At 41.4% G+C, this 13,671-nt stretch overlaps 2 protein-coding genes across 13 annotated transcripts in view; one reads left to right on the top strand and one right to left on the bottom strand.

Moving 5' to 3' along the window:
- PSME3IP1 (proteasome activator subunit 3 interacting protein 1) overlaps positions 1 to 11,724 on the bottom strand; it is a 28,438-nt gene extending 16,714 nt beyond the window's left edge. Inside the window, exons 1-3 of one of the 6 annotated variants that reach the window (XM_079117933.1) lie at positions 11,600 to 11,724; positions 1,039 to 1,133; positions 354 to 495 (exon numbers count right to left, since the gene is read on the bottom strand). In XM_079117933.1, coding sequence (XP_078974059.1) covers positions 354 to 480 — 127 coding nt within the window. In that variant the 5' untranslated portion in view covers positions 481 to 495; positions 1,039 to 1,133; positions 11,600 to 11,724. Of the gene's footprint in view, positions 1 to 353; positions 496 to 1,038; positions 1,134 to 11,517 lie in introns of all 6 variants that reach the window. The other 5 variants (XM_079117932.1, XM_079117931.1, XM_079117935.1 and 2 more) reach the window with 5 other exon arrangements.
- A 332-nt stretch (positions 11,725 to 12,056) lies between these two features.
- Positions 12,057 to 13,671, top strand: part of RSPRY1 (ring finger and SPRY domain containing 1) — a 44,734-nt gene continuing 43,119 nt past the window's right edge. For 2 of the 7 annotated variants that reach the window (XM_079117904.1, XM_079117901.1), the window contains exon 1: positions 12,057 to 12,561. The gene's annotated coding sequence lies outside the window, so the exon portion shown is untranslated. Of the gene's footprint in view, positions 13,382 to 13,671 lie in introns of all 7 variants that reach the window. The other 5 variants (XM_079117902.1, XM_079117899.1, XM_079117900.1 and 2 more) reach the window with 4 other exon arrangements.

Below are 13,671 nucleotides of genomic sequence, written 5' to 3'. Positions count from 1 at the left end.
CCGCAGTTCTCAAAGGCTAACTATCAGTGTCAATAAGACCCATGTCCAGGGACATGTCCAGGTGGCTGAGGGGTCAGCCCACATCCTCCACAGCAGCAGCATTGTCAGCTGCTCAGACTATGGATCCACCTATGTTGATGGAACAGACTATCAGAATCTCCTGAAAGGCAGTGTGGTAGAGAGGAAAGGGTAAGGTGGTGAGTGAGCATCCTGGTTCTGCCACGAGACCTTACACGTTCACCCTCTGTGCCTCGGTTCTTCAACTCTTAAGCAAGGACAATCAATGTCTATTTGGCAGGTGTTGTAAGGATTAAAGATCACTACATTAAATGTCCAACTACAGGCCCATGTACCTTCTGGATCTTCAGGTTTTCGAACTTTCTCCCATTCTTCTTGCCTCCTTTTGCGTCGTTCATCTAGTTCTGCCTCAGACACAAACCGCTTTTTGATGACAAGGTTACCATCATCCCCTCCATCCATAATGAAACAATCAGTCTAACAAAAGAGAGAGAGAGAGAAATCTGCAATTAAAATTTCAAAGAGAAACAAGTTAGATGTTTCATCCAGTAATAGATTAAAATTTTTTCTTCTTCAAATGGTTTAATTTATGGGTCACTGATGAAAGCACACAATTACATTTTCCCTATTTATCAGGTTATCTACAGAGTTAGTGAGAGAATATGGAATAATTCTCATTACCTGTTTTTGCACAGTAAATCTCACATTGCAGATATTGCTGTCCCTCTATTCTAGACAAATTGGCCTCCTGGGCACCCCACCCTTTCCCCAGCTCTCATCTCCTTTATTTCTGTAACATTTAAAAAATGTTTTCACTAGTGAATTATAGTTAAATATAATAGTGGGGTTCACTTTGACATATTCATAAAAGCACATAAAATAATTTGCTCCATATTAGTCCCCAGTATTTTGACCTTGCCTCCCCCTCTTCTCCCTCCCCTTGATTCCCATTTCCATAACACTTGACATTATTCCTTCTTGAAATCCCTGTCTCAGGGACATGTCCCTGTCCTGATTCACCTGCTCTTGCTTCCAAGAAATTCAGACGGAGAATATCAGGTACTCAAAGAGCTTTAGTGACGGAGTCCAGTCTGTACAGCAGGAAAGTGATAGGCCTAGAGATACACAAACCAGGAATGGAGAGTGAGGAAAGAAGAATCCAGGTCTCCCAACTTCCAAGTCAATACACTTTCCAGAATATCAAGCTGAATCCTCTTACCCTTGTTCTCTTTAAACACTCTGTCTGCACCACTTAGGATACTACCTTCAATCCTTCTCTTATCTTGACCATCTTATGCATGTCCTGATGCAGAAGATTCCCAATCTCCAATCTATCTACTACTTCTACCTGGACCTTTCTTCAAAGAGGGGAGAAGGAAATAAAGATAAAACAGTGTATATTATTCCTTTTAAACTAAACCTCTTTCTGCTTTTCCTTGCTGGTTTCCTTCCTTTCAAAGAATTATGGCATTAACCCCCATATTCAGACATGTTAGGTATTATTCACATTACTCCATAACAAAAAGGCACATATTCAATCCAATGTCCATTTAAAGATGACTACTAATTAGAAAAATAATAAAGTTTCCTAAAAGTGATAAAGTCTGCTACCACAAAAATAAAGCAGATAGTCGAGTGTGATCAGCATGCCTATAACCCCACCTACTCAGGAGGTTGAGGCAGGAGGACACAAGTTCAAGGCCAGCCTCAACAACTTAGCAAGACCCTGTCCCAAAATAAAAAATAAAAAGGGCTGGGAATATAGCTCAGTGGTTAAAAAGTTCCTGGGTCTGATCTGTAGTGAAAAAATAAATAAATAAAATAAAATAAAATAGTATATACTAAGTTCATACAATATTCTACATCCTTTGTATATTATATTCGTATACACATTGATCCTATAAAAAATATTATCACTTAACAAATGAAAAAAAAGTTACAGAAGTTATATCACTTGTCTAAGGAAATACAGATGGTAAATGGTGGAGCCAAGAATCAAATCCAGGTCTGACATCAAAAATTCCTCTTAGCTGGGCATGATGACACACACCTGTAATCCCAGTGGCTTGGAAAGCTGAGGGGACTGCAAGTTCAAAGCCAGCCTTAGCAACTTAGCAAGGCCCTAAGCAACTTAGTGAGACCCTGCCTCAAAATTTAAAAACAATTTTTTTTTTTTTAAAGGGCTGGGGATGTCACTCAGTGTTAAGCACCTCTGGGTTCAATCCCTCATACCAAAAAAAAAAAAAAAAAAAAAAATTAACCCACTCACTCACTTCACCATATTCCACACCCAAAACCACCAATTATTGGTTGAAAGCAAGGGTATGTCTTCTTAAAGAATGAAATGGCATTCACTGATAAATGGATGGAGCTAGAGAATATTATGCTAAGGGAAATAACCCAATCCCAAAGAAACAAAGGCTGGATGTTTTCTCTGATATGCAGATGCTAATTCACAATGGGGGGGGGGGGTAGAGGTATTTCCAACTAGAAAGAGGGAACTGAAGGGAGGGGAGAGGGCTTAGGGGTAGTAATGACAGTGGAATGAATTGGACATTATTACCCTAAGTGCATATGATGATTACATGACCTGCGTAACTCTACATCATGAAGAATGAGAAGTTATACTCCATTTAGGAATGATGTATCAAAATGCATTCTACTGTCATGTATAATTAATTAGGACAAATTTTTTTAATTCATTTTTATTGTAAACAAATGGGATACATCTTGTTTCTCTGTACATGAAGTAGAGGCATACCATTTTTGTAATCATACATTTACCTAGGGTAATAGTTTTTGATTCATTCTGTTATTTTTTCTCTTCCCCAGGACAAATTTTTAAAAATAGAAAACAAGAATATGTCAATTTCAACTTTTCTTCCTACATCAAATTCTGGTGCTGAGAAAGTTCATGCAACATTTTTATTTAATAAAGCTAGAAATGGAAGTAGAGAAAACATACTCTAACATTCAGAACAAGAGAAACGGTAATTGTCTCAGCCCAAAAGCTACTATTTGAGGTTTAGTACAACTTACCAATGAAAGAGAATCGTGAAAATGACTACCAAAGCCCTAAACCAGCTGTCAGAAGCTGTTGTCCCCAGTGAGCCCCACAACCTGGACACCTCTCACCATCACCCATCACCATGTTGCAACCCAAGCTCATTACAAAAGCAGAACTGTTTGGTCTCTGCACCCACGCCCCAAACTCCTCAAGTTCTGCAGAACTACCTCCTTTGAACAACTCAACAATCTATTAAATATTTCTGGTAGAGGAAACGCAAACTGTCGGACACTAACAAGTGGGAGGGACATGCTGGACCTTCGAGTTCCCCTTTCTTATCCTGTTTGCTGTCGCTCTTTTCACCCTGTATTAGCTGTTTTTTATCCCCTCACCCCTATTTCTGGTAAATAATTCAGAAAAGACAGGTCCTTATAACTCCACCAGGCATCTGAATCCACCATATACTCCTAGAAGATGGGCACCTAACTCATGATTCAAAACCTCAAGATGGACAGACACTGCACTCTGTCCCCAGGCAGCCAACCCCTTCTCTGAGCGGACTCGACCTTCTTCCTTAGAGTAACTGAAATCTTTTTCCCTATGAACTCCACAAAGAGGCTCAATCCACTGGGACCAGACAAAAGGAGCCAGATCTTCTCCAAGATGACAATAGGACAGTTGTTTGAAGCCAACTCCTATGTTCCCCCTAACTTGTTTCTTTTCTGAGCCAAACATCCCTAGTTGCTTTAATCTTACAAAGTAAAGAAAATTAAGGGCTGGGGTTGTAGCTCACTGGTAGAGCACTTGCCTAGCACATTGAGGCAGTAGGTTGGATTCTCAGTACCGTATGTAAATAGGCAAATAAAATAAAGGTCCATCAACAACCAAAACAATATTTTTTAAAAAATTTGTCTCAAAGTATTGAACTTTCTAGAACCAAGATCGATGGTCACACAATTACTGTGAGTTTAAATGGGGCAAAACTAAACCAATGTTTTATCTGTCTTTCTTCAATGTGCATTTTCTTCCATAGGTCTTCACTCACTTGCTGGTACTTCAACTATTGTAGTTCCCTACTTGCCTCCAATGCCACCAGTGGTTCTATGAACAATTAATTTTGATTAACTTTAGACATTAAGAAAGGTCTAAGATATGGACAGAAAATTTTGATAAACAAATAGCCGTGGTTCTGGTTCTGAGTATTCAGAATATTTCTTCTCCAGAAATATTCGGGTCTTGCTGGGCACAATGGCTCATGCCTGTAATCCCACCAGTTCAGGAGGCTAAGGAAGGAGGATTTCAAGTTCAAAGCCAACCTCAGCAATTTAAGTGTGCAATTTAAGTTGCTCTAAGCAACTTATTTTGAGATTCTGTCCCAAAATAAAAAATAAAAAGGTCTGGGGATGTGGCACCATGGTTAAGCATCCCTGGGTACCAAAAAAGAAGAAATATTGAGGTCTTTTCAGGATTCAAATAAATACTGCCAATAAATAAGCTTAATTTTAGATACCTTTCAGTATAACCTACTTGAATTCAACTTATTTGTAGTCTCATTATCAAGAGGAGGAATGGGTAATGATAAAGACTATGTACTTGGCTTGAAATCAAGAGACTTGTGTTCAAACTCAGGTTCTGCCTCTTATCAGTACGACGGTGGGCAAGTCACTTAACTCCTCTGAGCCCTGGTGTCTACATCCACAGATTACACCTAACAGCAGGGATCAAAACAGCATCATACAACATAAAGCTTTTGTCTGGGTAAACAACATAATTCATGTAAAGCACTTAGCACATAAAGGATTTGGCACATACTTAAACAACTTTGAAAAGCTTTCCATTATTACAAAGAACTATGCTAAACTATGAGCAGGTTAGAGCAGCAAGAGAAATACCATTTGCACTCAAGAAGTGGGGGAGAAATTAAGCAGTGACATAAACAAACATGACACTTTAAGTGGGGAAGAGATTGCATAAAACTGAGAAATTAGGCCAAGCACTGTGATGCATGCCTAAAATCCCAGTAACTCAGGAAGATTGCAAGTTCAAAGTCAGCCTCAGCAACTTAGCAAGGCCCTAAGCAACTTAGTGAAACCCTGTCTCAAAATTAAAAAATAAAAAGGCCTGCGGATATTGCTCAGTGATAAAGCACCTCTGGGTTCAATACCACCCCCAAAATAAAATAAAATAATTCCAACTGATTAAAAATACTTATATTGAGAAGTATTGCTACACAGTGTATTTCTCTTTGAAAGGTTCAAGATTCACCGGCTGTTTACTCTGCGATAGTGAAGTAGTAAGTACCTCCAACTCACTGACCTCCTTTTGGAAGTAAACAGAAAAAGCTAGGAAATTGGCTTGCCTTGACTTATTCCTACTGCTTAGCTAAATTTTCACAAGTCTCTTCTTTTTTCCCTTTTGTTTGCTAGAATAATAAAAAATAAAACAAAAGACAAATAGCCCAGGATTATGAGGATCTATCAAGATTGATGTAGGGCCAAGACAGCAATCCCAACTACTCAGGAGGCTGATAAAGGAAGATAAATTCAAGGTCAACCTGGGCAACTGAGCAAGACCCTGTCTAAAAAACAAGATAAAAAAGGGATGGGAAGCAACAATAGGTGTTGGTGAGGATGTGGGGGAAAAAGTACAGTCATACATTGTTGGTGGGATTGCAAATTAGTGCAGCCACTCTGGAAAGCAGTGTGGAGATTACTTAGAAAACTTGGAATGGAACCACCATTTGACCCAGTTATACCACTCCTTAGCCTATATAAAATCAGCATACTACAGTGACGCAGCCATATCAATGCTCATAGCTGATCAATTCACAATAGCTAGATTGTGAAACCAACCTAGATGCCCTTCAATTGATGAATGGATAAAGAAACTGTGGTGTATATATACACACTGGAATATTACTCAGCCATGAAGAATAAAATTATGGCACCTGCAGGCAAATGGATGAAGTTGGAGAATATCATGCTAAATGAGATAAGTTAATCCCAAAAAACCAAAGGCTGAATGACCTCTGTGATAAACAGATGATGATACATAATGCAGAATGGGAGGGAGGCAAGAATGGAGGAAGGATGGATTGTATAGAGGAGGGTGGGGGGGAAAGAAAAATAACAAAATGAGACAAACATCATTACTCTATGTACAGGTATGATTACACAAATGGTACAACTCTACTTCATGTACAACCAGAGAAACAAGTTGTACCCCATTTGTTTACAATAAATCAAAATAAATAATTAAAAAAAAAAAAAACTGAAAATGCCATTAGTAGCTACTCTTAACACTCAAGGGAGAAACTTATTCTTTTTTAATGGTTATGTAATATTTCAATTTATGGCAATTATACCAATTTATTTCACCAATTCCCTGTTGACTTTGTACTGTTTACAATTAGGGGGCTGTTGTAAGTAATATTCCAATAAATATCCTTGTACATATATATAAAAAGGGGCTGAGGATGTAGCTCAGTGTTAGAGCACTTGCCGAGTGTGTGTGAAGCCCTGGGTTCAATCCTGAGGGTGGGAGGTGGGGGTGTGGGGGGTGTCAATATAGGAAAGCAGAGGATTTACGCTAGGAATGCTTATTTTGCTTTTATTGTGTTAAATTTGAGTAAATTTGGTAACTTTCCTTTACTCAGGTAGCATTTTTTCAAGGTGACACAAGTTTAATTATCAAACTAAACATTACTTTTGTGTGTGTGTGTGTGTGTGTGTGTGTGTGTATGGTACTGAGGATGGAACTCAGGGACTCATGCATGCTAGAGCACTCTACCACTGAGCTACACCCCCAACCTATTATTTTTAAAAAGGATTATTTAAGTTCTTCAAATAGGGGATTCATGGAAAACCAAAACCATACCAAAATCATTTTGTCCAAACTTAAAAGTTTCAAACAGGCACAAATAAAGAACATGGTTTTCAAATTTGCTTGACAGTCAAGAAAACAAAGTTCTTATATTTCAGGCCAAAGTAACTGTTGAACACTACACCACTGTATTTATGCTGGAGACTGTGGCACTTAATTTCCAAGTTGGTGGGATGAAATGGGCTCAGTGTCTTATATGGCACACCCTGCAAGTTTTAAAATACAAAACTTACATTGCTGCCCCCCAAATAATTGCTATCCCTGAATTGAAAATCATTCCACTTCACTAGTGCCATGATGTGAGTTAATGAGATCTGGTTTCCTAGGGAACTGAATTTTGTGATGGCAGACTTAATTCTCAAGTGTTTACATCACTGGCCACCATAACCTTCTAATTTTAAAATTAAACAGATTATACATGTAAAAATATACCAGAGGGAGTCAGATTTGTTATGTTGTTCTAAATCTTCACATACAGTAGCAAAAACAAGAGTTCAATACATTCCCTTGTCAGTACATACATAGTTTACTGCTTTCCAATGTTTTCACCCTGATGTTAAGTCTCCCTGTTCTTCAAAATGTAGGATGGCAACTAAGAGGATTTTGCCATCTAGCTAACTTTAACTATATTCCAAATAAAAAGACTACTTTCTGACCAAAAGTCACTTCTAAGAAATTAATTATGATCACGTCAACTTTTTTTTTTATAAAACTTCTTCAGAGAATAACAACTAATAACAGAAAACACTGTTAGTATTTATTGTTAAAATAATTACTAGGCGAAGTCAATCTTGTAACACTGAACTTATTTAATATACTCCAGTGCAATAGAGACTAAAAATGAAACTATAGCATAAGCAATTTAGTCATGTTTGTACATTTTTGGATACTGGGGATTAAACCCAGGGGTGCTTTACCACTGAGCTACATCCCAGATTTTTTTTTTTTTTTTTTCACCTTTTTTCTTAATTTGAGACAGGGTCTTGCTAAGTTGCTTAGGGCTTCTCTAAGTTGCTGACGACCTCAAACTTGAGATCCTCCTGCCTCAACCCCCAGTCAGTTACAGGTGTGCACCACCAAAACTGGCTTCAATCTATGTTTTAAATATTAAGAAGAGCAATTTGTAGTCACCTAGTAGGCATTTAAAAAAATGTGTTCGATTAGCTAAAATAATGTTTATCTTTCCATAGCATGAGAGAAGACTCATATGCACTGACTTTGAATTCATGTATATACATACTAAATTTAAATATTGGTTCTCTTAGCTGCTCCTCAATTTCCCAGCCCACATGTGCCTCTCAGAATATAAACACTACCCTCACTACATCTGTTTCTTCAAGTAACATACTTGAAGCTTTTACACATTGTGACTTGTACATCCAACTACTTCATCTGGAGCTCACAGGAGGAAAAACTGCAGGTTTTCCTAAACTGGAGGGAAATCTGACCAGGTCAAAACTTTCCTGCACTGATATTTCTACACCCAACGTGATGCCTCCCTGAGATTTTCAAGGACCTTTTGTGTGCAAGGCCCAGTGCTCGGTACTAAACAGACACTCAACTTTTTGGTGAGAGAACTTGCATTCAGTAAGAGATAAGCTTGGCATATGAGTAATTTAAAGAAAAGTAGACCATAGCTAAATGCTAACAACAGATGCTAAGCACTCAAGAGTTAAGAAAAGGAATAGAATAAGGCATCAAGGAAGCTGATTTTTTTTTGTTTTTGTTTTGGCAGTACAGTGGATTGAACCTAGGGGCACTTTACCATTGAGATATACCATATACCCTCGGACTTTTTTAATTTTGATTTTGAGACAGCATCTCTCTAAGTTGCCCAGGTTGGCCTTGAACTTGCAGTCCTGCCTCAGTCTCCTAGGTAGCTGGGATTACAGGCATGACCATCATGCCCTACAAGGAAGCTTAACAACTGTGACACTAAAATTGTGGAAGTTTAATGAAGAAAAATCATCTTTAACTTAAGATTAGTAGGCATTGCAAATTATATGATCCAAAATCAGAATGAAGGGGATCCTGAGTTCTGGAAAAAGTAGATTAGGTAATTAAGACCAATCCTCCACTATTATATTTAAAAAGATACATATTTGTTTTCTTTGTCTCTCTGTTTCACTTTTTTTTTCTTTTTTTAATTCTGGGATTGAACCCAGGGCTTTCCAAAAATGCTAGGCAAGTGCTGTACCACTGAGTTACATCCCCAATCCTAAAGCTTAAAAGTGCTTTAAAAATAATTCTGAAATAGAAAAGCTAACAAGATTGTAAATAATTTGGACAAAATCCAGGAGGATGTTAAAAATCAGAAATTAAGTCCAATATTTATAGTGGATTTCATCCTGATGATTTATCTGACCTGAAAGCTACAAGTTTCAGTGCCAGCATGTGGCAACATAGACAAAAGTCAGAACCAGGAGCCCACCAGAATGTGGTATCTGACAACCACCCCCACTTACCTAAATCAGCACCCCTAAGAACTATACCCTCAAGACAAAGGTGAACTGGGAAGTAAAACAGCAAGAATTGGCAGCATAAACAAACCCAAAGGGAATTCAGACCATGGAATTAACAACGACTATAAAACACTACCTTTACTACCTTTAAAGAAATAAAAATCAAAATCAGTAGTAGGGAATAAGAAACCGTAAAACAGTGACAAACCCAAATTTTCTAGTTCAGGAACTAAAAAATTCAAGAATAGGCTAGGAGTGTGGCTCCATGGTAGAGCACATGTCTAGCACATAAGGTACTGCTAATAATAAATATTTAAAGTGCAATAACTGAATTTAACACTTCAGTGGATGAGTTTAACCACAGGCTAAAAATAAGAGCATTTATGAAGAAATTATCCAGAATGTAGTGGAAAAACAGAAAGAGGCATAGAAAATAGAAAAGTTGATGTAACAGTAAAGAACAAACAATGGGGCAGAGCAATATGTGAATATAAAATGGATGAGGATTTTACAGAACTAATAAAAGACACTCATCCAGTCAAGAAGTCTAATAAATACTAGACAAAGTGAACAAAAACAAATCATAGATATATCAGTAAAAATACAAAAAAAATCACAGAAAAAAGATAAAACAATCTTAAAAACATTCCACAGTAAAGAGTGAAACATTATATTTAAGAATGAAGTCAAATACGTTGAAAGGGTGTGCCATACATGGATAGAGGACTGTTGAGAGTAAACACATTGAAAAAATTACATTTAGTTTCCACAAAGGTATATGACACCATGATTGAACCTATGGCCAAATGACACTCTTAAATTACTTCATTTACCAGATACGTGGTTTTCAATTTAGGAAGTAGCAGCTTGACCCTAGCCAAACATCGAGATTTTTAGAAGGTAAGCCTGGTCAGTGGTACACACCTGTAATCCTAGCTACTCAGGAGGCTGAGGTAGGAGGATCCAAGTTTGAGGCCAGTCTCAGCAACTTAGAGAAGCCCCAAGCAACTTGGTGAGACCCCGTCTCAAAATAAACAATAAAAAGGGCTGGGGATGTGGCTCAGTGGCAAAGTACCCCTGTGTTCAATACCCAGTACCCACCCCCCCAAAAAAATTCTTGGAAGGTAAAATTGAAGACTGATAACCAAGTAAATGGTCTTGACAGTATTCCTTCTTTATTTAAAAAAACATGACGAATTTCCCCCTACAATAAAGGCATTAAGACTTCAGTAAAGAAAGATAATTGGGCAGCCTCTACTTTCAGACATTCATAAACTGTTCACAGCTCATCTTGGGCTCTATTTGAAATATATAAAATTGCCTTTATCTCAGCTCAATTCCTTGTATCAAAAAGGAGTCTACCCACTGATTCCTTTCAAACATTTCAGCAGCTGTGTTCTCGAAACCACTTTATGGAGTCCCTGCGGTATATCAATATCAGCCAACTTTTTATAGACAAATCTTATCTCACGGCTGATACCCAAGAGGTCATTAGGAATTCTGACCACCAGGCTGAATTTGGCTTCGTGGGTCCCATTTAAGACCTTCTCAGTCAGACTACTTGCGGGTAAGGGTCCGAGAATATGCATTTTTTAAAATTGAGGGCCACGGATCCTGTTTTCCCCACGGCTATGAATGAATAGGTATCCCCTTTCTCCTATGTGGGCTGACAGTCCCAAGGGCCACCAACTCTCAAACGCGAAGTCTCAACTCTCGGTCTTGTTCTTCAGCGGTCTACAAAACGGGCACGCTGGCTTGTTTTCGGTTAGAAGAAAATGCACTTAGCACAGCAAATGGAACATAACAAACGTGTCTCCCATCCTGCACTTAAGAGTCTGGGATTCCACCATTTCCAACTGGGAGTTCCCCTATCTCCTGAGTAGCCTGGAGCTGTTTCAAGAGCTCTGGAACACAGCCGGCCCCTCACCGGAGGCCTGGGTGGCCACTCCTGCACAAAAGTGGAGAAAGCCGACGAGAGGCCCGGAGTCCTGGGCCCGCCTGAAACGCTCAGGGAACCTCCCCCGACCACACAGCTGCCTTCCCACAGGTTCCCTCTGCTCCGCTGCAGGTTGGGCCCTGTGAGTTCGAAGCCCCGGCGATTCAGGACACCCGGCGAGTTCCGGGACCAACAACAGCCCTGGCACTGACCCTAACACCAGCCGCAGCTCACCATCTCCTCAGCGCAGAAGTCCAGGTTTCGCCGCCTGGCCAGGACCCAGGCCGCACTCACCTACCAGCGCGCGGGAGGCGAGACTCCCTCCCCTCGGTGGCGCCCACCCCAAACCGCCACCTCAAAGGTCGCTCGCTCTTTAAAAAAAAAAAAAAAAGAAGAAGAAAAAGAAAAAGAGAGAAGAAATAAAGAAAATAGTCTTTGCTTTTGTATTCCTTTTGACCCTTCAAGGCTTCCTGTTCCTCACCGCCACAACAAAGCTCCGCCCCACTTCCGGCAGCGTAATCCAATCGACAGCTCTCTTCCTCCCCAGGAGCACAGTGGAAATCCGGTGTCTCAAAAGCGAGCCGGAGAGACTTGATTGGTCCAGTCACTCCTCAGCAAGGGGATTGGCCAGTTTACGCCTGAGGGGCGGGCCTAGTCGGAATCTCACGTGACACCATCCCTGAAAGATAATTGGCTGTTAGGGAGAGGGATTGCCACCGAGGAAGGGGCGTTTCCTAGGGGACTGAGGGAGGGTCAGGGCGGTACGAAGCGGGGGTGGGCCCTGCGCGTAATGGCAGCGCCGTGGCCTCGCGTCCATCTTTACCGCTCTCTTGGACCTGTCACAAAGGAGTCGTGCCGCTACCGCTGTCCCATTCCTCCTGTGGCCCCAGGAGCTAGAGAAAGTCAGTGCTGCAGCCGTACCGCGCTGCTCTGGGAACCCCCCTGGGGACGGGGACACGGAAGGGAAGGGAGTTCGAGGGCTGGGCACGTCTGTGAGGGAGGGAAACAGCCGCTCGAGTCTGGGGCGGAGAGACGGGACTGGGGCTCCGGCAGGCTCCTGAAAGGGACCTGGTAGTGGGTGGTGTTGGGCAGAACCCGGGAAGCAGCTTGGAGGTTCTCCACCAAGGCCCGCGCTGAAGGCGCCTGAAGAGGTTCCTGGAAGAGGGTGTTCCCCCTTTGTGGGGTGCGGGGGTCTTGACTGAAGGAGGTTTTGGGGGGGTCATCTTTCGGAGGACGCTGCGGCTTTCCGGACCCAGGTGAGAGGCAGGTATCTCCCGGGGAGGCTCCCGGTACTGAGTAGTGCTCCTTAGCGGTGCTTGGGGCCGAAGCGGTAGAGGGGAGGACGTTTGGGGAGGATTTCCCTTTGTGGAGTTTGCGGTTCCGGTGGGAGGCAGAACTCCCCCAGCGAGGTTTAGAAACGTCCTGGGGTCCAGAGACGCCACTGAGAGAGAGGCTAGTAGGTAAGAAGCCAGACCTAGCGGATTCTCCTGCTCCGGAGGCCCGAGCTAAAAACTGGGTAAGGACCTTGGGGAGAGGGGATTTCTGGGAGGTTCTGGGAAGGAGACACTCCCTTTCTTAGGAAAGTCCAAGTGGGGAATAGCGAGAAGAAATGGGAATGGCCTCAGGTCTGCCCTCTTTGGAGACCGACCAGGTGTCCCGGACACAGGATTCAGCTGCTTCTGGGCTTGGTGCCAGGATGGGATGGGGGGAGTCCATCCCAACACCAACAACATCCCCTGCATGTCTCCACGTTAGGCATTTGTCACTGCCTGTTGCCTCACTTTCCCTGTTTTGGGAGAGGGGGACCAAGACTGAGACAGAGATGTCTGAATGAGACTCTGATCTTCTATCTGGTAGAGTTGAGTGAGCTTGCTCCCCCTGGAGTGTTGTACTTTGTACTCTCAAGGGTTGGAAGTGTCTGTTATTGACTGAGTTGAGTCCCGTAGTTTCCAGGCCCCTCACCTACCATCTGCTTGCCTTAGTGAAGAGATTGAATGTCCTTGAGTTTCTAACGTAAAACAACGAACGCAGCGTGTGAAAGTATTTTACGAACTACGGGCTGTGTGTGAAAGTAAGGTACTGTAATCCTACCACCAAACAGGTTGCTCCAGAGGAATAAAAGTGAAGGCCCTTTCTAAACTGTAGAGCAGTGTGTAGATGTAAGAGATTAGCATTAATACAGAGGTCCATCACTTATAGAGTACTGGGAGCCCTATTGCACTGAAAACTCCTAGGTTCCCACCTTCTTAGGTCACATTATAATCTCAACTTTTGGTTTCAAACCCTGCTACCATGGGGGTGGAGGGATATCCAATTTTTGCTCTCTTGAGTTTTAATTTACTTTAAACTTATGAAGGTGCTGGCAG

This window comes from Sciurus vulgaris (genome assembly GCF_902686455.1).
Source record: "Sciurus vulgaris genome assembly, chromosome: 17".
Lineage (NCBI taxonomy): Eukaryota > Metazoa > Chordata > Mammalia > Rodentia > Sciuridae > Sciurus > Sciurus vulgaris.
Note: the sequence above shows the minus strand (reverse complement) of the source record. Positions and strands in the feature narration are given on the sequence as shown.